Here is a 23,998-nt window from a genome sequence, read left to right on the forward strand (position 1 = left end):
CTGGCAAGTCAATGGGTATCAGTTTACAATATGCAGGTACACAATTACATGGACCACCGAAGCATTGATAGTAGTGCCTTGTATCAGATATACTGAAGGATTCTAAAACGGTGTTAGGGGCAATATATACTGGAGTCAAACAACATTGAAAGATGTTCACTAAAGGTACCTATATGTAGAAGCAATCTGGCAGGATCTCCTGCACTGCTCTATCAATTTATGACAGCAAAGCCTATTTGCCTTTCAACATTAAACTGAATGCTCGAGGCGGACATCCAGGTATTTTCACCACCTGGCAACCATCGCAGTGAAAACAAAAGCCCAAAACTCTCAGAAAATGGTATTTTGGGATGGTTGTTTAGACTCTCCTGAACAGTGCAACAAGATTAGCCCAGCGCTTGTAACGTTTATAAATTCAGTTGTTCACGATTACTTCAAAGTTGCGTTTGTGTTTTCTCGAATTTTCACCTGCTTGACCCCATAGAAATATGCATGGTACAGTGGTGCGCGTCTTGGCAATATGGGACTTCTTGTGATGTAGCTCTGTCTGAGGATATTGACTGATTAACTGGAGCTGCTGCTGCTCCCACCAGTTTCACACACACACACACACAATGTTTCATTGGCAAGTGCTTTTATTAGATCCAATTTTACTGACAGATAAAACATTCCACACTTTGATACAAGTAAATTAAGCTAATATTCCACATAATTTCAATTAAATATAACCAGCAAGATTATCCATCATAAATTTCACCAATGTGTTTGTACTCTAAATCAGTGGTGTAAACGGGAGGAAAGTTAAACAGCAAGCATACAGTACACAAGATTATTTAGTTCATGCATATTCATTACATTAAAACCATCCTACTGCATATCATAGTAACTTTAGATTAACACAATATCTGTTAGATATTTCATCCAATGTGAGCTCTTAAGAGATGGAACGATAAAGCATTCAAAGTACTGCTACAACTGTTCATAGAATTATTAACAGTCGCTTGATATGGGGATTGTATGCAACATGTACAATGCACATTAAATGTACATTGTAACATTATTGAATGCACAGTGACTCCATCTCCTGCAGTCAACCAGAATTATGTTAAACTAAAAATAATGATTTTACAGTAATGAAATTACGGGTTCTCTGGTCGCAATCTAACTTTATAAAACATCTACTGTGCCCCATTTGGACTGCCCTGCCCAAAAACTCTGATAACCCAGTTGTTGCTTAGGCAAGGGTAGGGTAACCTCAATGGTCATACTTTGGATTTTATACTGGGAATTCCTTGGTTGTATTCGTGACTACGAAGCCGACGGCCTTGATGCCTACAAAATATATTATCAAGTAAACTACTGTACAAATATAAAACAAACTCTTCTTAGTAAGACCTGATTCTTGGTGGTACCCAGGCACACTCTTCTTGGTCCAATGTTTCATCAATGACAGGGCGGTAATCAAGAGTCACCTGTAAATACAAGTCAAGAAAATGTCATTAGTCAAAGCATTCATAACAGGCGATTTTCATTTACTGCGTGATCTTATGTACTGCGTGAAAAGCACAAAAACGAGTTGATTTTGAATTTCATTTTTATACTTCAATTTTGAATACAGATCTTTGAGAGGGGAATATGAAGTAGAGATACCTTTACATCATCAACCCTCCCCCCAAGTCTTTGCATTGCTGCTATGTTGATTTCTCACCTTTCCGTTATCCACATAGGATAGTGAATGTTTTCTCCAATGGTCTTTCAGGGCCTTTTTCTTCTGTCCTTCTAAAGGTTTGGTGTAGTCATATTCATCAATACGGTCCTATATAAAAGAATTGGAATTTGTATATTACTAGGACCTGGGTTTGTTTCACTATCACCATTATAAATCCCATCAAAATGTAGCCTTGACTATTTTCAAGATTTCAGCGTTAATTTTTCATAAAACCAAACAAAAACAAGTCATTGTCAATGACACGTCCCTGTTCCGTTCATATTTGAGTGACATATACATTCAAAGCAGATCATGACTGAAATGCACCTGTATATGTACAACACATTGTACTAAATCTGAACAAAATCCATCCATGCATGACTGAGATCCGGTTCCGGAATTGTGAAAATATGTGATTTTGATGCATTTTCGGCCTTAAAATGGCCATCATTCAGCTATTGTTAAGCGGATCATGAAACAAATGCACATATCTATTTGTGACATGATGTACAATGTACCATGTGTGTGTGAAGTTTGAAATTGATCAATCCAGACATGTCTCGGATACGGATCCAGAACTGAATTCTTTAAAACAAAATGGCCGCCAGTCGGCCATTTCGAACTTGATCCGTAAAAAAACATGACGTGCATCAAGGTCCTATTATGTTTAATGTATGTACCAAATTTGAACAAAATCCGTCCATGCATAACTGAGATCCGGGTCCGGAATGGTGAAAAAATGCGATTTTGATGCATTTTCGGCCTTAAAGCGGCCGCCATTTGGCTATCGTTAATGAGATCATGAAACAAATGCACATACATATTCGTGACATGATGTACCTTGTGTGTGTGAAGTTTGAACTCTATCAATCCAGGCATGTCTCAGATACGGATCCAGAACTGAATTCTTTAAAACAAAATGGCCACCAGTCGGCCATTTCAAACCCGATCCAAAAAAAAAAATGACGTGCATCAAGGTCCTATTATGTTTAATGTATGTACCAAATTTGAACAAAATCCGTCCATGCATAACTGAGATCGGGGTCCGGAATGGTGAAAAAATGCGATTTTGATGCATTTTCGGCCTTAAAATGGCCGCTATTCAGCTATCGTTAAACGGATCATGAAAAAAATGCATGTGCATATGTCCCATATAATGTGTGATGTATGAGTGAAGTTTGAACTTAATCGGTCCATGCATGTTCGAGATACAGGCGATCACGGACGCACGGACGCACACAGGGCAAAACACAAGTCCCCGTTTTCGGACTACGTCCGAACGGGGACTAACCAGACAGTGGACCATTTCTGTCACGAATTCAGATCAAGGTCATGACGTCACTAAAAACCCAAGCATTACCATTTAACCTAATTATTTATTCTGAGCATGCTCAAAATTGTGAAAAAGACCCACTTAGGATTTTCAGAACTGGAAAAAAAAAATTATGTGCATATTTCACCAGTGACTTGTTCATCAACCTGCCAAGTTTCATCAATATCTGCTGCAGAATATTTCTGAGAAAACGTTGGAGATGTAAAGGAAACAGGGCGGACGGAAAGCACAAATAAGAGCTATAGTCCTCTTTTCAGGCTGTGCCTGAACGACAACTAATGAAAATGTTAACAGTATATACTGTAAATGCATCAATTATTAAATGGGTTTTATTTTTCGCTGATGAGTAAATTCCACTAAACGCTAAATTAAATCTATGTCAACATGTAAAATAACAAAACTCATTGTTTCATGAAATTAAAACACTGAATATGCTCAAACATAAAAATACTGAAATTAAATGTCAGTGAAAATAAATCGTTTTACAGTACTAGCATATCACAATTACACAAGTCATTGTCAATGACACGTCCCCGTTCCGTTCATATTTGAGTGACATATACATTCAAAGCAGATCATGACCGAAATGCACCTGCATATGTACAACACATTGTGCTAAATCTGAACAAAATCCATCCATGCATGACTGAGATCCGGTTCTGGAATTGTGAAAATACGTGATTTTGATGCATTTTCGGCCTTAAAATGGCCATCATTCCGCTATTGTTAAGAAGATCATGAAACAAATGCACATATCTATTTGTGACATGATGTACCATGTGTGTGTGAAGTTTGAACTTGATCAATCCAGACATGTCTTGGATACGAATCCAGAACTGAATTCTTTAACAAAATGGCCGCCAGTCGGCCATTTCGAACTTGATCCGAAAAAAAAAAAGACGTGCATCAAGGTCCTATTATGTTTAATGTATGTACCAAATTTGAATAAAATCCATCGATGCATAACTGAGATACGGGTCCGGAATGGTGAAAATGTGCGATTTCAATGCATTTTCGGCCTTAAAGCGGCCCCCATTTGGCTATCGTTAATGAGATCATGAAACAAATGCACATACATATTTGTGACATGATGTACCTTGTGTGTGTGAAGTTTGAACTCGATCAATCCAAGCATGTCTCAGATACGGATCCAGAACTGAATTCTTTAAAACAAAATGGCCGCCAGTCGGCCATTTCGAACCCGATCCAAAAAAAAAAATGACGTGCATCAAGGTCCTATTATGTTTAATGTATGTACCAAATTTGAACAAAATCCGTCCATGCATAACTGAGATCCGGGTCCGGAATGGTGAAAATGTGCGATTTTGATGCATTTTCGGCCTTAAAATGGCCGCTATTCGGCTATCGTTAATGAGATCATGAAACAAATGCACATACATATTTGTGACATAATGTACCTTGTGTGTGTGAAGTTTGAACTTGATCAATCCAGACATGTCTCGGATACGGATCCAGAACTGAATTCTTTAAAACAAAATGGCCGCCAGTCGGCTATTTCGAACTTGATCCGAAAAAAAAAATGACGTGCATCAAGGTCCTATTATGTTTCATGTATGTACCAAATTTGAATGAAATCCGTCCATGCATAACTGAGATCCGGGTCCGGAATGGTGAAAATGTGCGATTTCAATGCATTTTCGGCCTTAAAGCGGCCGCCATTTGGCTATCGTTAATGAGATCATGAAACAAATGCACATACATATTTGTGACATGATGTACCTTGTGTGTGTGAAGTTTGAACTCGATCAATCCAAGCATGTCTCAGATACGGATCCAGAACTGAATTCTTTAAAACAAAATGGCCGCCAGTCGGCCATTTCGAACCCGATCCAAAAAAAAAAAAGACGTGCATCAAGGTCCTATTATGTTTAATGTATGTACCAAATTTGAACAAAATCCGTCCATGCATAACTGAGATCCGGGTCCGGAATGGTGAAAATGTGCGATTTTGATGCATTTTCGGCCTTAAAATGGCTGCTATTCGGCTATCGTTAATCGGATCATGAAAAAAATGCATGTGCATATGTCCCATATAATGTGTGATGTATGAGTGAAGTTTGAACTTAATCGGTCCATGCATGTTCGAGATACAGGTGATCACGGACGGACGGACGCACACAGGGCAAAACATAAGTCCCCGTTTTCGGACTGCGTCCGAACGGGGACTAAAAATCCATCCATAAGGACCAAGATCCCGATTTTGAATATCAAAAATATTTGATTTTTCAGCACAAAAAGGGCTGTACATGTATGTGCAAAGTTTAAATGTAATCAGTCCACAAGGCCCCATTTGAATCACAGAGCTTTGGAAACTGGATGTGAACACACTCTCCCACATACCAGTGCTTGATTCCAGCAAGATGTCACCTAAATAGACATTGGCTGGCGAAGATGAGAACACCTGCACGAACAAAATTATTTTTCTTACTTTGAAGTCTTCACGTGCATGAGCACCACGACTTTCTTTACGGTTCTCAGCAGCATGCATTGTCTGTACAGCGTTAATTAGACAATTCTGTAGTTCCAATGCTTCTACTAGATCAGTGTTCCATACCATTCCTCTATCGTATAACTATATGAAAAAAATCATTTAGAAAGTTTAAACGCAGATCCATGCTTTTGCTTAATTGGTGGGGGCGAGACATTGACGAGTTTTGGGTTGCTGGGCTACCATGCGTGTGACAATGTTGATCTTGTAAGCAAAGTCAAACAGGGATTTTTTTAAACAAGGGAACGGGGGCGCAGCGCCCACATGCCATGACCATGCGGAGCAGATCCTCTGGCAACCATAAAATTCTGATTGACCAGCGTTCACATGTGGCCAGAGTGAACTGTCTGATAGTAATTTTGGCCCCAAGGAAGCCATCGAATGCTCCATATCAACTCCACAGCCTGGTATGGAGAACCCTAACCCCCCCCCCCCCCACTTGGTGGCGCTGCTGAATTGTTGTGCTCCCTCTTGCAGTTTTTTTTCTAGAAAAACCCCTGGAAGTGATACACTTCCTGTTATTGGGGACTATGCCATTCTTGGCAGATACATCAGCAGCACATTATTGTTCAGAACATTTGTATTGCACTGCGTTGAGGTTGAAAAGTTTGCAAAATATGCTGCAATTTTTTGAAGCAGAATAAAATTTTGTGATGTTGTACAATAAGACAATAATCAGGGACAAGGAGATTGATTAAACTTGTGAAAAAATTACAACTGATTTGACACAAGGACACACTCAGTAAGATAGCAATTCAACTCAAACCAACTCAAAATTAACTTGTAATATTAGAAAACATGAGAGTGATTAATCCAGGGAGGAGCAAAGATCCAAAGTCCAAAATTTACATAGGAATTTTAAGAAAAATACATGTGGCATAATTGTGGCAGAAAAGATTAGAGCATTATTGTGAGAAGTCTTACTTTGATGTCTTCTAACCCATCGTAGACCTCATCAATCAATTTACAGCCTTCTTTTAGAGTTTCACCTGTTCTGAACACTGCAGCGTTGTTTTGCATTGTCTGAAAATATGTTTTGAAAATAAATTTCAGTATGCATTAATACAAAACCAAAGATTCATAATAATTTCTTCAACTTCAATAAATGTTTTTTCCTGATCTCCAGTTTACAACAGTAAAGACGAGTTTGAAACGATGACCATCATGCAAAATCTTCTAAAATAGAGAAAACCTGTAGCTATTGATATACTATAATCCCTACAAGGTAGTAACATTTTCTGTATTAAATGAAAGTAATCAAGATGGCTCTCACCTTTTGCATTTTAAGTCTCAATACAGATGAAGGGGTACTTCCATTGGCATGTCTGAATTTATCCAAATTTGCAACAGATTCTTCACCAGCATTCTACAATAACAAAATAACAATCAATTACAAACATTGATATTTCTGCGGGAGATTAGTTTTAGCTTGGTTATTGTGACAGTGTTTGAAGGAATCTTGGTCAACCTACGCAACAGCTAAAATTTGTTAACCATTGATGTACATGATTTTTTTTAGCAATTCAATGCACTTACAAGTCGGCGGGCGCGAGAAATTACGCTGAAATAAAATTTTATTTCCATTTCATTTTCGGCTCCTGTTCATTCGGCGGGTTCGCGAAACAAGGGATAATAAAAGTCTGGCCTTAGATGAAAAGTAAGTATGAGCATGTGTGCACTCAAGCAGGAAAGGTTTTCTACACATGACCAAATTCTTCACAAGAACAAAACCACTTGCATTAGTGGTGTATTAGTTTACACACTACACGAGAGTTTCATTACCTTTTTAAATTCTGGGATAGGGTCACCTGGTTTGTTGTTCTCGGAAATAGTATGAGCACAAGCACGTCCAAATACAACCAAATCCAGAAGAGAGTTGGCTCCGAGTCGGTTTGCACCATGTACAGAAGCACATGCTGATTCACCACAAGCATAGAGACCACCAATTATGAAATCTTCTCCATTACGGTGACCAATAGCCTGAAAGCAGTTGAAACATAGTAAAACCAATACGAGCATGACCTCGTTTATAGATATTGCCGTTGTTTCATTATTTAGCTAATGCCAAATGTTTGAAAGAAACATTAAAGTACTGAGGTAAATTTGTCTGACGAAATAAAACATTTACAGTAAACTACCTGTCCTGTGTAGTTTGTGGGCACTCCACCCATGTTATAATGTACAGTTGGTATTACTGGAATTGGTTCTCTTGTAACATCAACACCAGCAAATATCATAGCAGTCTCGGATATACCTGGAAGACGACTGTGTAACTGTTCTGGTGGCAAGTGATGAAGTTGAAGGTAGACATGGTCTTTTTCTGGACCAACTCCCCTGTAGGTACAAAACAGTGTAATTAGTTTCAGCAGTGTTGAGAGCCTGTCAAGCATTACAGATTAATTGTTGTGGGGGTGGGGGTCACAAACAAGTGCTTGTAATTTTTGTTTACCCAAAATTTGTTCAAAAGTTGTTTCTCTTCTATTTTAATAATGATCTTGTTATTCATACCTTCCTTCACGAATTTCCATAGTCATTGAGCGGGAAACAACATCACGAGATGCTAAGTCTTTTGCTGTTGGGGCATAACGCTCCATAAATCGTTCTCCTTCACTGTTTATCAAATAACCACCTTCACCACGACATCCTTCAGTCATCAAGCAACCAGCACCGTAAATACCTACATGTACAAAATACAACAAATTGCAACTGATTGGCAAATTGTCTGCGACACCATGTTTCTCCCATTCATTTTCGCTATCCATAGAGCTTTCAACAAGCAATGTGCTTACACCTTGTATGCATATCCATTCAGAAGACGCGAGAGTTTACCTTCAGTTAGATTGTCTTGAAGAAGCAATAAGTATTTGGAAAAATTATATTTTATATTGACGAGTTGTGGTATAATAATTGCATCAAGCAGTAAACATAGCAGCAATCATTTGACGAAACAAACAAGAAGTCGAAAATATCACTTTTTAACAAAAATTACAAAAACATTCACCAAAATTAGAGAACTAAAAATATCATCACAAAATGAACAAATCTGAGAGAGGTCCACATGTAGTACCTATATATGTAATATCAAAGCAATTGGGCTTATATCACTATTTACCGAAAATGACAAAAATATTCACCAAAATTAGAGAATTGAAGATATCATCATGAAATGAACAAATCTAAGAAAGGTCTATGCAAGGTACATATACACCAAGTATCAGAGAATTCAGGCTTATAGTTTTCAAAAAATTAAAAAAAAAAAACATTAACACGGACGACAACTGACAATCACTCGTATTATAAGCTCCGCTCAACAAAGTCGACAGCAGAGCTAAAAAGGCATGCAAGTCTCAGATTTGACACTTGTACAATCTAAAACCAGTTAAGTTTCTAGAGAAGAAATGTTGAATGTAGGTTGACAGTCTTCCAAAACCTTAAGCAAGAACTACAATGAACCAAAGATATACAGCAGTTAGGTATAGATTATATACCGGTATGTTACCTGTTGGATGGAACTGCACAAATTCCATGTCGCTGTTAGCGATTCCAGCTTTAGATGTCATAGCCGTACCATCACCAGTACATGTATGAGCAGATGTACAGCTGAAATATGCACGTCCATAACCACTGCAAATAACAATTTATGTTATTGATAATTGTATGCATGGATTGGATGTTACTTTTACAAATTAAGCGGCTATACTACAGAATTCATGACTGATATGAAGTATTCCATAATCTTTTGATAGTAAATGTGAATCAGTTTTTTAACAATTTACATTAATGATAAATGTGTGCATAGATTTAATGTTGTTTTACAAATTAGAATTCATGACTGATATGAAGTATTCCATAATCTTTTAATAGTAAATGTGAATCAGTTTTTTAACAATTTACATTAATGATAAATGTGTGCATAGATTGAATGTTGTTTTACAAATTAGAATTCATCACTGATATGAAGTATTCTATGAAATGTGAATCAAGTTTTCAAGAACATTAAATTGTTCAGCATTTTCTGTAATAGACTTGAGAGATTAATGGCATTAATTTTGTTTTATAATAGTTTGGTTTGGAAAACATAAAATGACCTTTAGATGTGTTAAAAGTGAATATACATACCCTGTAGCAAGTACTGTATTTTTGGCTCTAAATCTGTGTATGCTACCATCTTCCAAGCATAAAGCAGTAACACCACGGCACTCATCACCGTCCATTATAAGATCCATTGCAAAATATTCAATAAAGTAATGCACATCATAATGTAGAGACTGAAATAAATCAAATTGGCCAACTATGAGTCATCTTCCCTGGATGATGAATGTACTATAATCCACATTACAGGTAATTTGGCAGACAAATCTTCACAAGGCAGTAAAAATCACAACACATTGGGCTGGCAACTTTTGCAAAACTTTGTCTTCATTTTATTCACTCTTTTTAAAAAAAAAAATGTTTTTGTGCCAGGCGGCAGTTCCAGACATTGAATGTTACTGTTGTCTCTCTTGATGTTCTTTCTTTCATGTGCAAATTGCAAGTGCTAGTGATGACGCATAGTGCATTTTTACCACAGAAGTCGTATTCATGTTTGGGACTCCACAACAGGGTTGTGCCACCATCTCCCTATCAAATGGCAATTCAATGCACTATCTTTGCGTCAACCAGGCTAGGTCCTGTGGACTTTAAACCAAGGTTCTCCAAAAATCACATTCTTTAATGAATGAAAGTTTACACTGGATATATACTTGGATGAATGAAATAGGCCAAAGTGGAGGCACATAAACATGCATAAAAAACAATACTAACTTGTCCATATAATGTGTGAAGTAATGAATGCCCTGTACGATCAGCAACACAACAACATCTATGAGCTTGACCACCTCTGCCATAATCATAACTTTGTCCACCAAATGCTCGCTGGTAGATTTTACCATCTGGTGTCCTGCTGAATGGCATACCATAATTTTCTAACTGTTGAAAAAAAGTTTGGAAACCTGGTTTTACATTTTAATCAATGGAGGTATGACAAATGATATGTTCATATCTGACATGGCATTTCTCGATGTAAAGTATGGATAGACTGTAAACTTCAATGGTTTATAACTTTATGGTTACATTAACATCTGGGGTCATTTGGTGTCATAAAATTGGCAATAGTAGGAATGAATCCCAAACAGATAGCAGTAAATATCAGCAGTGGTCAACTTCAAAGGATTTTAGTGAAGTATTATGATCATTCACAACCCTATGTGATTTATTTTCACATATACTGACTATATTTGCTATTTGTAGGGGAAAAGTTTAGTTCAGAGAAGAAAGTGAATACTTGTTCCCACTATGCTATGGCAATGTTTACTAAGGAGTGCGTAGTGATATAAATCATCCTACAATCTAACATTTTCTCATTTAGAATACTTTTGGCTAATGTGAGTTTGTCTATAAACTGTTTTCTGTTCTAAATATGCTTCGTACAGTGTTTTTGACTTGCCAAATGGATATACCATTATACACAGTTATTTTTCATAGTGCATTTCAGCATAAATGAAGTATTGAAAGCACATGACTGAAATTTAACCAGTGGCTGACTGATAGCAAAATTTAGCTTGGGAGAGTTTGAAAGAACTGCTACCCTACTAATGGGTCACAATGTCATTAAAATGACGCATGTGGAAAACAGTGGTGATCAATCAGTGTTTACATTGAATGAACAATGTTATTTAGATAGATGATGCTTTTCACACTGTTCATATTCATATGAAGAGCATCTAAATTATTGGATCTCAATTTCACTTCTATTATTTAGGGGATATCTGTGAATGTTATTTAGGGTTTCCTCAAAATTTGTAAGTAAAATTACCAAAGGGTGGATACACAAAATGATAAGACCATGGTTACGTACCTCAATTACAGCTTTTGGAGCTTCTCGCGTCATATAATGAATTGCATTTTGATCTCCTAACCAATCAGAACCTTTCACTGTATCAAACCTAGTAAAGTATATTGTGCGTTAAACTATTATTTGCAATGTACAGTAAAACGTAAAAAAAAAAAGTTGACAGATATAAACACCAATTACATCAACCTCAGAAGTCAAAAAGTTGCATGAATTATTTTAAGACACGTATGATCAGCAATATGATTTTTCCTTTAAAAACTGATTCCATTATACATAACATTTATATTCACACTCTCCCATTGTTTCAAAATAAAAATCTAACCCCATATTAATACTGAAAATTTTTGTGATGTGTGGCTTGAACTACTACATTTTGTACTATGTCCGTTAAACATGTGAAGTGTTTTGGTGTTTAATATAACTGATGAAAATCAAGGATCAGATATTACTAAGACATTGAATGTATATATAATTGTAAAGAATTCTAAACTCACATGTGCCATCTCCACTCATCAGGTTCCATGTTTCCTAACGCTGCATTTACGCCACCCTGCAAATGCAATTTTTCGTGGTTAATAGTACACATACAGCCTCCTTACAGGGGGTTTGCATATTCTTAATGATTTACCTACTTCTCTAAATATTGTATGAAACAATATAATTAGGCAATTTATTTTCTTAATTGAGTCATCTTAGTACAAGTGCAATTTCATACAATAACTGAAAATTTCTTTTGACAAAAATACAATCACAGCCACTGTTGGTGTATTAGGCCTTTGAGCACCAACGTCAGCTTCAGGCATCATCCACAAATTAGTTTTATTTACATAAAATGTTGCGCAAATTTGAAATTTTTTGATCAAAATCTAGAAGTAATGTCACATTTTGTCTGGTTAAAAATTAAGATTGCAATTTGTGAAAATTACAGAAAGTGAACAAATTTACTTGTGTGGGAAAAAACATTATCAATTTAAGTGTTAAAAAATTTGTTGTGGTGCATAGTGTTAAAAATGGGCCTTATGTAATGTATCCTAAGCATGAAAAAATCATCGTTTAATTGTCAAAAATACCATATTAAAGACCATGCATACTAAAATTAAGACAAAGTTCAACAAAATTACCTGCGCTGCTACAGTGTGTGACCTTGTTGGGAATAATTTTGAAAGACATGCTGTTTTAAAACCATCAATTGCCAAACCGAAAGCGGCTCTCAATCCAGCACCTCCAGCTCCAACCACAATAGCATCAAATGTGTGGTCTACAACTGGATAATCGCGGGAAATCTAAAAAAAAAAATGAAAATCATTAATTTTAATACAAGAACATAAAGTCGGAAGGATTGTGCATCAAATTTTCAAAATTGAATTTTAAGTAAAATTACTACTACAGTGATATTAGTTCATGCAAGAGAATTTGAAGAAATTGCCATTTCCTCAATGCATGATACTCCCATGATACATTTCATTTATAGTATTAGTAGTGTTCATGCTACATAAAGTACAGGCTAAGATTTAAGCTGATTTAGGCTCATCTCGTATTTGCATTTCGGCTGGACCCAATTGCGTCCACGCATTGGGAGGGCCAGTCCTTAGCACGGGCTAATGGGCGCCTTCAGTCTGTGGCCTTTGTTGAGCCGTTGTTTACGAAAAATCCTTCTAATGTAGCTTGAATATCCTGGTAAGCCTTTTTTCTGTTTCTCGGCGAGGAGTATCAATATTTAGCCGCTCCAGTTTTTGCAAGGGAACGAAGTTTTGTTCACACTGATCACGTGCATAATATTCATATCCAAAGGTCGCCACAGAGGGCACTTAGCCCAAATATACAAATATAGCTTAATTTAACAAGGGAACTATCATTGCAATTAACAGTAGTTGGGGTTAAAACTTACTTGGTCTCTTTTAGCAGCGGCATCTGTTTGTTTGCCCTGCACAGTAAAATGGAAACCTCTTGATGTTGCCGGTCTTATTGCTGTTTGGCTGATGCTGCTGGTCTGCAATAAAACATCAATAACAATGAATTGGGTTCAAATACAGCAACCATAATTATCTATGTATACTGTAAACATCTTAAATTGCATGAAAGGCAAATCGTCATTAATTTATGTCAGTGGTAATGATAGAATTTTCGAAAACAGTGGAAATTTAATTGGGACCTCTTTAAAAGACAACTTACACAAAACCGGACACTAGCAGGCAAAATTCGCAGCATTACATAACGAATGAGACAGATTGGAACATGCAATGGAATCATGCAACCTTCAATATCGTACAGCTATAAGGGACGACGTCAAAAGATCAATGTCGGATAAAAAACTTATTTTCTTTAGTTTGGGGGTGGGGGGTTTTGACCTCAAAAAGTTTCCATCCTACAAAAATGATTTTATTTTTTAATGAAGTCAAAAAATCTTGGAGTATTTGTAGTTCGTTTTTTTTTCTATCCAACTATGGACAAAAATAACAGAAAATGAAAAAAACAAGTCATTGAAGATGACACAGTCCCCGTTAAATTTTTAAAAGTTCTCTTTGTGCTCATCATTATTAAAGCGGAGGGGTTGTCGCGAGCGTGTCCTTGAAACTTGAGTTCCAAGTGGCGTATACAACAGATTGTTTATTTACATCAAAACGCGCGTTCCTTGTAGTAGTAATATGGCCAAAAATAAAAACAGTCGTTATTCGGCCATCTTTGATCTGATTATGAAACACACTGATATGTCTGATCTTTCTGCCAAATACGAATGAAGATGGTACATAAATTGTGGAAATATAGTAGTAAGGCCAAAAAGTCAGATGGCTGTCAATCGGCCATCCTTGACCAGATTTTGAAACAAATTGTCATGGACATGCATCCTAACATGTATAAAGTACAATGTACATGTATGTGCCAAATTTGAATGAAAACTGACAGAGCACGTCCAAGATACTGGATAAAAAAAAAAACAAGATGCCTGCCAGTCGACCATCTTTGATCCAATTGCGAAATTCATCGCCATGGACATGAATCCTAACATGTATAATCTATGTACAAAGTTTGAATGACAACTGACAATGCATGTCCAATATACAACATTTTCAAAAAACAAGATGGCTGCCAGTCGGCCATTTTGAATCGAATTGCTAAACCACTGCATGTGCACATGTCCCACATAAAGTACTAGGCACATGCAAAGAATGAACGGAATCGGTCCAAGGGATTCTGAGATACGACTTCGGACGGACGCCGAATTATAAGTCCCTGTTTTTGGACTTCGAACGTGGACTAAAAAACATTCAAGACCAAAATGGTTTGGTTCGAATGTTAAGTCTTTTTACACCCACCCGACAACCAACTGCTATGCCATACTACTGTCCGATTATCAATTTGTATTTAATGCTGAATGTAGTCTGACGCCATGGTCAATTTTTATTAATTAAGTTTCAGAGGGGGGTAGAGGTGTTTGGAAAAAAACTAAAGGAATTAAGTTTTTTATCCTACATTGAACTTTTGATGTCCCTAAGAGAGTTAAAAATAGGGGTCTGAAACAGAGGTACTGAGTTATTATGTCATTAGTTTTTTAAATAAGATACTATAAGTAGCGACTGAAACAACTAAGACAATACTGTACAAATTGTCCTCATTAGGTGACCAGTTGATTAAAGTGGTAGAAACTGGATAATTGGCACCTGCTAAACATGAATAATTTTCTGTTATTCACTTTTAGATAAAAGGAAAAAATATATTCCAGTCATGTTAGTGAAAGTTTAATGTCAACGTTAAAATAGTATTGAAAAGCATTCTGCACTTTCAAAAAAACATTTATTTTATCCACTCTGACAAACATAATATGGCTGCTTTTACTACACCTTTGCCATGCTAATTTGGTTATGTAACTCTTTAGAAAATGTTTCATGGAAGACACTATTGGTTCTGGGCTTACTTGTTACAATTCTACATACAATTCATTGCACTTGTTAACCTTGACCATGATTCACCAAGATTCACTTTTGGAAATGATGAAAAAAAAATTATTTTGTTGGCTCATTTACAGAAAATATTAGCAGAGTAAACCATAGTATAAACCATAAACTATATTTGGTTGCAACAACGTCAACAAATGGAGATAATATATACTCCAAGTTGTGTAGCACTGATTTTACTAATAGAATACTGATATTCTGAAGGCTGCAACTTAGAACATTGAAATTCAGGAGAAACCCGAACAAACCCGCTTTGACTAGCTCATTATTGCTTACAAGAGAAAATACAAATTCAAGGACAAGTACACGACTCTGACATTACCAGGACATCACCACAAAAAGTTCTATATATTTTGTTATGGTACTTTCGATAAGACTTCAGAATGTTTGCAAAAATCTCAGCACTGATGTTTCCAATAGTGAACATGAAAAGAGCATACCGGTACTGTACATAATATTGATATTACGGCATGACGGCGCGGGGTATAGACTCTGCACGTACACTATTTATTGAACATTCCCAAGCTTACAGTAAAACCACGGGCGGTGAATGGAACGGTAAAACGCAGAACCAAATATATCGTCACGTTTCAGCTTCCTGCTTATTTTAACCGTACAAGTTCATGGAAATAATTTCTGCAACATAGCTCAAATAGTGATAGCCAGCTATTAGACAAGACGTCTTTCCCAGACGACCTTTTTTGACCTCGACAGTAACCGGCTTTCATAACCGGTCACGTACAACAAAGCGATTCACTTTCCGCTAAAACTACTTACTAAAAAAACGAATTTTGCAGTGAAATATAAAGACAACACATTGATCAAATAGTTCAACGTTATGAGTATAATATAAAACACACCAGCTTTTCCGCAGAAAGTCTCCGGAGCAAATTCGTTTGCAGCTTCAGACACGCAGCCATCTTGGAATAAAAAGAGATTATAATATCTGTTTGCGCAAGCGCAGTGAATTGACCCTGTATGGCCCGATGGAAAATGGGCCGGGTAACCAACCTTGTTACCAACCAAAAAGTACAAATTAGAGTTTGAATTAATTCAGCAAAAATTAATTATTACTTCGTGCTTTCCGATTAACGTTGAAAAATCAAATTTCAGAAAACGATAAAAGATCCAGGTTCACGGGTCATGTATTTTATTTGACCTTTGACCCCTATGCTGTGCCATTTCAATCATGATTTCGAAGGTATGTAAGTCGTTCTCGAACTTACATTTATATAGAAAACCCCTGAATTGTATTCATTGAAATTGCTCTGGATGTTGTAGCACATATAACTCATTTCTACTTTGTTTCAAAATATTTTTCATAACTTGCAGACTTTTCTCTAGACATTTTTACACTAGTCTAGTAAAAAAATAGTAGTATAGAAGAAATTCCGAAATTCCGGGGTACATGTATATGAATTTCAACATTGAAAATACAATTATTGCACTATTTCAAATATGCAATATGAACGCGAAACATGTATTTTTTTTTTTTATTATTATTCGATAATCATCATAAGTTGGCTTAGCAATATTAAAATGCAGGACACACAACAGTATTCGAAAATGAAAAATCAAAACCACCAATACGAATGCACAGTGATTGTTAATGTGCATACCAAAACAACTGATGCATTTAGACAATTTCATTGTTTCATCGAGCAAAAACTTTTTCTACTTTTTTCACATCCGTGGCTTATGACGGCCAAGTGAATTTCTAATATTTTCAGGATTCTAACCTTTTATTTTTTTATGTAATTTCAGTTGATGAATTGACTGTAATTATCACAATTTTGATTTTAGCTGTGATTCTCGGAGTTATTCTTGTGTTGGCGACATTTAGTTTTCAACAATAAGATTTTGAAATGAACGATGAAAATCAAAATCCTATTCTCAATTTGAGAGGTTTCATTTCATTGAATTGCTCAGGGACCTTTTCGGTTATTTGCATATTTTCAGTCGACTGCGAGCCCAACAACAAGCAAACTACAATGTTCCCAGTCAGTTTAGTTTTGACGTTCATTTTTTTTAACATTCATATAGATTAACACATGCTCATTTTGCATATGACGTCATATTCGAGGGCTAAAGTTACGCTAAGCCTTGCTAATTGAAATGAAGGTCAAAACATAGGGTATATTCTGAAAGAAGTGTGCAACGATTCATTTATCATCGTGGTATACACCCTCTGATAAGTTTGAAGTGTATTGCATTGTAAATGGGGCTGTCTGTGAACAAAATTACAGGACTAAAACATTGCACGATCCAATGCCAACACTTTCAAGCACTGCAGTGCGATTTCAAAAAGGTAATAACACTTTTGAATAATAATGATAGTGAACAAAGTTTTAACAAATGGTGTGACTGGAATATAGTCCCGTGACGACCAAATGACCGGTTGATCAGTTGAAATTACACCAAAAACCAAAATGTTAGATTCCAGAAAATATTAGAAATTCACTTGGCCGTCATTAGCCAAGGAACGGTAAATCATAGTCCAGTGTCTTCATCAACAAACAGTAACAAACAACAATATTAAAAATTTAACTGTTCTTCTCAATATTGTGCCTTTAAATATTAATCTTCGAATTGCATTGTGATAGGGAATTGATTTACCATAAATTTAAAATGTTCCAGTAAATTTTTTGATACTGCTAGAATCATATTAAAATCTCTTTTCTATATCTGATTTATCATTTTATCTCAAACCTAATGTTGTTTTTTTTCTTTCTGTTAATAGTATGCATTGTATATCCAACAATATTAAATAACATTTTGGAAATAATCAAAACTTTTGTTTAATTCAGATTTAAAGATGAACGATCTTAATATCCCCCCAGATAGAGAAAGTTGGTCAAGAAAAATCAGTCGCTTAGCAACTGAGTTTATTGTTCCAGTTCTTCTTCCCGCATCTACTGTTCTCATTGGTAAGCTCTATAGTTGAAGCTGAGGGGATCTCACCTGCGCTTACGTGTCTATTTGTAAAATCTGCATGCGCAGGTGACAACTCCCCCCCTGCTTTAACTTAATCGTGTGTGTCATAGTAAACTTCTTCTCTGTGTGCGAATTTTGGTGTCATCATCTATAAATAATTGGTGTGATTTTTATGTTACAGGTACAAAAATAAGACAAAGATCTCAATTTAATCATTTGCTTGTTTTCAAATCTGGTTATTGCTGGAATCAAGTGATAGAATGTCACTATCAAGAAATATACTGTAAAATACTTTACTTTCATTTGGAAATAATTTTCGCTGAAGGAATGAGTCAGTGAAAATAAAATCCAGCGAATATACCTTTTTTCCTATATTTTACATTCAACTCATCAAAAATCATTGAAAATAAATTTCATACAAAACACCAAAAAAGTCTTTTCAGCGAAAATTTATTCCAGCTAAAATAAAGTATTTTACAGTACTTTATTTATGGAGTATTTCTATTTTATATAAAACATAGAATCTGAATTTTCAAATGAGGAAGCATCCCTCATATTCATGCAGTACATTTTTCTTATAAACAATTTGAATATATTAATCAGAGTAAGTAATTTTATTTATCAATCAAGTTGTATAATAATTACTTAAAATAATTCTTCAAATGTTTGATTTGATGTATCAAACTGTGAAACCATGAGACTGTTGTCTTTAGTGCAGTCTTATGCTACCAGTTACACAAGATTTGAACCAACTACAAATGAGTCTAAAGCTTACTTACTGGTAATTAAATGGAGTATAATGCGCATTTAGCATTTATTTTAAACAAGGGAACAGGGGCACAGCACCCTCATGCCATGGCCATGCGCCCCTTACCCTGGGGAGCATATCCTCTGGCAACCATAAAATTCTGAATGACATACTGGTAATTAAATGGAGTATAATGCGCATTTAGCATTTATTTTAAACAAGGGAACAGGGGCACAGCACCTTCATGCCATGGCCATGCGCCCCTTACCTCTGGCAACCATAAAATTCTGAATGACTTACTGGTAATTAAATGGAGTATAATGCGCATTTAGCATTTATTTTAAACAAGGGAACAGGGGCACAGCACCCTCATGCCATGGCCATGCACCCCTTACCCTGGGGAGCATATCCTCTGGCAACCATAAAATTCTGAATAACCAGGAATCACATGTGGCCACAGTCTTTAACTGTGTAGTAATTTTGCCCCCAAGCTCTATTACTTTTAACCTTGGTAGGGAGAATCCTATCTCCCCCTCCCCCTCTTGGCGGCGCCGCTGAATTTAACCTTGGTAGGGAGAATCCTATCTCCCCCTCTTGGCGGCACCGCTGAATTTAACCTTGGTAGGGAGAATCCTATCTCCCCCTCTTGGCGGCGCCACTGAATTTAACCTTGGTAGGGAGAATCCTATCTCCCCCTCTTGGCGGCGCCACTGAATTTAACCTTGGTAGGGAGAATCCTATCTCCCCCTCTTGGCGGCGCCGCTGAATTTAACCTTGGTAGGGAGAATCCTATCTCCCCTCTTGGCGGCGCCGCTGAATTTAACCTTGGTAGGGAGAATCCTATCCCCCCTCTTGGCGGCGCCGCTGAATTTAACCTTGGTAGGGAGAATCCTATCTCCCCCTCTTGGCGGCGCCACTGAATTTAACCTTGGTAGGGAGAATCCTATCTCCCCTCTTGGCGGCGCCACTGAATTTAACCTTGGTAGGGAGAATCCTATCTCCCCCTCTTGGCGGCGCCACTGAATTTAACCTTGGTAGGGAGAATCCTATCTCCCCTCTTGGCGGCGCCACTGAATTTAACCTTGGTAGGGAGAATCCTATCTCCCCTCTTGGCGGCGCCACTGAATTTAACCTTGGTAGGGAGAATCCTATCCCCCCTCTTGGCGGCGCCACTGAATTTAACCTTGGTAGGGAGAATCCTATCTCCCCTCTTGGCGGCGCCACTGAATTTAACCTTGGTAGGGAGAATCCTATCTCCCCTCTTGGCGGCGCCACTGAATTTAACCTTGGTAGGGAGAATCCTATCTCCCCTCTTGGCGGCGCCACTGAATTTAACCTTGGTAGGGAGAATCCTATCTCCCCTCTTGGCGGCGCCACTGAATTTAACTTGGTAGGGAGAATCCTATCTCCCCTCTTGGCGGCGCCACTGAATTTAACCTTGGTAGGGAGAATCCTATCTCCCCCTCTTGGCGGCGCCGCTGAATTTAACCTTGGTAGGGAGAATCCTATCTCCCCTCTTGGCGGCGCCGCTGAATTTAACCTTGGTAGGGAGAATCCTATCCCCCCTCTTGGCGGCGCCGCTGAATTTAACCTTGGTAGGGAGAATCCTATCTCCCCCTCTTGGCGGCGCCGCTGAATTTAACCTTGGTAGGGAGAATCCTATCTCCCCCTCTTGGCGGCGCCGCTGAATTTAACCTTGGTAGGGAGAATCCTATCTCCCCCTCTTGGCGGCGCCGCTGAATTTAACCTTGGTAGGGAGAATCCTATCTCCCCTCTTGGCGGCGCCGCTGAATTTAACCTTGGTAGGGAGAATCCTATCCCCCCTCTTGGCGGCGCCGCTGAATTTAACCTTGGTAGGGAGAATCCTATCTCCCCCTCTTGGCGGCGCCGCTGAATTTAACCTTGGTAGGGAGAATCCTATCTCCCCCTCTTGGCGGCGCCACTGAATTTAACCTTGGTAGGGAGAATCCTATCTCCCCCTCTTGGCGGCGCCGCTGAATTTAACCTTGGTAGGGAGAATCCTATCTCCCCTCTTGGCGGCGCCGCTGAATTTAACCTTGGTAGGGAGAATCCTATCCCCCCTCTTGGCGGCGCCGCTGAATTTAACCTTGGTAGGGAGAATCCTATCTCCCCCTCTTGGCGGCGCCGCTGAATTTAACCTTGGTAGGGAGAATCCTATCTCCCCCTCTTGGCGGCGCCGCTGAATTTAACCTTGGTAGGGAGAATCCTATCTCCCCCTCTTGGCGGCGCCGCTGAATTTAACCTTGGTAGGGAGAATCCTATCTCCCCTCTTGGCGGCGCCGCTGAATTTAACCTTGGTAGGGAGAATCCTATCCCCCCTCTTGACGGCGCCGCTGAATTTAACCTTGGTAGGGAGAATCCTATCTCCCCCTCTTGGCGGCGCCGCTGAATTTAACCTTGGTAGGGAGAATCCTATCTCCCCCTCTTGGCGGCGCCGCTGAATTTAACCTTGGTAGGGAGAATCCTATCTCCCCCTCTTGGCGGCGCCGCTGAATTTAACCTTGGTAGGGAGAATCCTATCTCCCCTCTTGGCGGCGCCGCTGAATTTAACCTTGGTAGGGAGAATCCTATCCCCCCTCTTGGCGGCGCCGCTGAATTTAACCTTGGTAGGGAGAATCCTATCTCCCCCTCTTGGCGGCGCCGCTGAATTTAACCTTGGTAGGGAGAATCCTATCTCCCCCTCTTGGCGGCGCCACTGAATTTAACCTTGGTAGGGAGAATCCTATCTCCCCCTCTTGGCGGCGCCGCTGAATTTAACCTTGGTAGGGAGAATCCTATCTCCCCTCTTGGCGGCGCCGCTGAATTTAACCTTGGTAGGGAGAATCCTATCCCCCCTCTTGGCGGCGCCGCTGAATTTAACCTTGGTAGGGAGAATCCTATCTCCCCCTCTTGGCGGCGCCGCTGAATTTAACCTTGGTAGGGAGAATCCTATCTCCCCCTCTTGGCGGCGCCGCTGAATTTAACCTTGGTAGGGAGAATCCTATCTCCCCCTCTTGGCGGCGCCACTGAATTGCAGTGCTCCCTCTTGCAGTTTTTTTATAGAAAAAAACCCTGATTCTATTTTGTGTTATATCATGTGTTATATTTTATTGCAGTTTGGATTGGTCAGAGGTACAAAAATATAAAAAACAATGAAGTCCATACAAACCCACAATCGAAAAAAAAAGATGCACAGCTCTTGTATTTAAAACATCGTCTTGGATATGAACAAAAACTACAAATAGAAGAAGAAAAGGAAGTGCAGACAATCTTGAAAGATCTGGAACACATAGAGCAGCACCTTGTCCAAAGACAGGATATTTTCTGCAGCTCGTTTAAATCAAAGCATGATAGGAAGAAGGTGGAAGATGCATTACTTGAGTATGCCTATGATCAGCCATACGAAAAAGACATTAAGTTATACAAAGGGCTGAAAAAGATACTGGATGAAAATTGTGGGGACCAGCACTGTGGCAGGAACCGATATGAGAATGGATGTCTGATGTGGGAATGGCTTGATGGAATGCGAGCTAAAGTGTACCTCAGGAAATATCAGCGGATTTACTCGAAAATGAAAGATTGGGAGAAGTCAGCTAATCTCTCGCTGAAAGGATAATGAATTGAAGATAATTCACAATTAATGGGGGGGGCTTATGTTTTATGTCTGTTTGTTTGTCTCAAGAATGATAACATACAACTCGGAGACAACTCAAGTTTTCTAACTGCAAGATCTGTACAGACTTACAAATCCATGCTTTTTATTTAATTTTATTTTACTAGTGAACATTATTTCTTGCTCCACATGAGTCTCAGTCGCTAAGAATAAAATAATTTGTCAGTAAATATTTAGTACCACCCTTATGTAGCCCAAGCTTGAAGAGCTAAGTTTATAAGAGTTTAACGAAACACTGTATTTGTATGTATTGTCATTTAATGCTAATTTTCCAAGGGATTAGATTTCCTCAGTTTTTGCCAAAGATATTCTTTATCAGTGTCTCTATATCTGCTCTATATTTTAGTCAAAATGATGAAATCCTATTTCAACAGTGATACAGAATATAGTTAATATTTAAACATTGAGGAAACCAGATATCTGTATTTTGTTGACATATAATGAAATCATGCATCAGAGTTTTTTCTAAACTGGGGAACAGGGTTGCAGCGCCCTGATACTCTCGGCTGGAGCCCTCTTACCAAATTGCCACTTGAACTTTAAAGTCATAAATATATTTCTTGAGCCGCGCACTTCCATGCTGCCATACAACATGAAATCTTTCTCAAATATGCCAATTTTCCCTGGGTGAACGTGTCACAGACCCAAAGGTCACACCAAATTTACCCTGCGTGAGCATTTCACAGACTCAACAAAAAGGCCAAAGCCAATATGCACGAGTGAGTGTGCCGCAGAGAGTTAAGCGAAAGGCCAAAGCCACTGTACCCTGAGTGACATTGGCTTTGGCTCAATGGGAAGACAAAAACATTAATATACCCTAAGTATATATAGGGAGGCCAATGCCAATTTACCCTGGGTGGAGGTGTCACAGACACTGGGAAGGTCACACCCAATTTACCCTGAGTGAATATGTCACAGATTCGACAAAAAGTCCAAAGTCAATATAAGCAGATGAGTGTGCCATAGATTCAGTGGGGAGGCCAAAGAAAATGTATCTAGTGTGCCGAGACTCAATGGAAAGCTTAAAGTGTGCGTGTGTGTGCCAGAGACTCAAGGGACGGCCCAAAATAGTGTACCCCAAGTGAGTGTACGACAAACTAAATGGGAAAGCAGAAGCCAATCTACCCTAATCTGTGCTAAGTTTCAATTGGGGGACCAATGTACCCTAGGTATGTGTAATCTAGACTCAATCTGGAGGCGGAAGCTACTGTAAATTGAGTGACATTGGCACAGACTCCATGTGAAGG

General features: G+C 38.3%; 2 protein-coding genes across 2 annotated transcripts; one reads left to right on the forward strand and one right to left on the reverse strand.

The window, feature by feature from the left end:
- Positions 1 to 617: 617 nt before the first annotated feature.
- On the reverse strand, positions 618 to 16,332 carry LOC100371134 (succinate dehydrogenase [ubiquinone] flavoprotein subunit, mitochondrial-like). The gene is made up of 16 exons (XM_002741258.4): positions 16,257 to 16,332; positions 13,332 to 13,433; positions 12,565 to 12,726; positions 11,938 to 11,993; positions 11,447 to 11,534; positions 10,354 to 10,518; positions 9,670 to 9,818; positions 9,050 to 9,174; positions 8,059 to 8,227; positions 7,689 to 7,884; positions 7,333 to 7,530; positions 6,824 to 6,916; positions 6,475 to 6,573; positions 5,491 to 5,634; positions 1,709 to 1,816; positions 618 to 1,472 (listed from the first exon to the last, which is right to left on the reverse strand). Exons 1-16 carry the CDS (start codon positions 16,314 to 16,316, stop codon positions 1,386 to 1,388), a joined length of 2,001 nt encoding a protein of 666 aa, XP_002741304.1. The 5' UTR covers positions 16,317 to 16,332; the 3' UTR covers positions 618 to 1,385.
- A 222-nt stretch (positions 16,333 to 16,554) lies between these two features.
- On the forward strand, positions 16,555 to 23,163 carry LOC102804501 (coiled-coil domain-containing protein 127-like). Its single transcript, XM_006824719.3, has 3 exons — positions 16,555 to 16,597; positions 18,204 to 18,323; positions 22,195 to 23,163. Exons 1-3 carry the CDS (start codon positions 16,567 to 16,569, stop codon positions 22,692 to 22,694), a joined length of 651 nt encoding a protein of 216 aa, XP_006824782.2. The 5' UTR covers positions 16,555 to 16,566; the 3' UTR covers positions 22,695 to 23,163.
- Positions 23,164 to 23,998: the final 835 nt, after the last annotated feature.

This window comes from Saccoglossus kowalevskii, chromosome 14 (genome assembly GCF_978046115.1).
Source record: "Saccoglossus kowalevskii chromosome 14, keSacKowa6.1, whole genome shotgun sequence".
Classification (NCBI taxonomy): domain Eukaryota; kingdom Metazoa; phylum Hemichordata; class Enteropneusta; family Harrimaniidae; genus Saccoglossus; species Saccoglossus kowalevskii.

What these genes read in the sequence shown, in the direction of transcription:
- LOC102804501 (XM_006824719.3), top strand. Translation starts at nt 16,567, where the DNA reads ATGCTGTGCCATTTCAATCATGATTTCGAAG. An exon ending in TTTCAATCATGATTTCGAAG is followed by an intron (nt 16,598 to 18,203) that starts GTATGTAAGTCG and finishes TGTTTAATTCAG; the next exon opens with ATTTAAAGATGAACGATCTT. An exon ending in CGCATCTACTGTTCTCATTG is followed by an intron (nt 18,324 to 22,194) that starts GTAAGCTCTATA and finishes ATTTTATTGCAG; the next exon opens with TTTGGATTGGTCAGAGGTAC.
- LOC100371134 (XM_002741258.4), bottom strand. Translation starts at nt 16,316, where the DNA reads ATGGCTGCGTGTCTGAAGCTGCAAACGAATTTGCTCCGGAGACTTTCT. An exon ending in GACTTTCTGCGGAAAAGCTG is followed by an intron (nt 13,434 to 16,256) that starts GTGTGTTTTATA and finishes GTTTTATTGCAG; the next exon opens with ACCAGCAGCATCAGCCAAAC. An exon ending in CCTATGTGGATAACGGAAAG is followed by an intron (nt 1,473 to 1,708) that starts GTGAGAAATCAA and finishes TTGTATTTACAG; the next exon opens with GTGACTCTTGATTACCGCCC.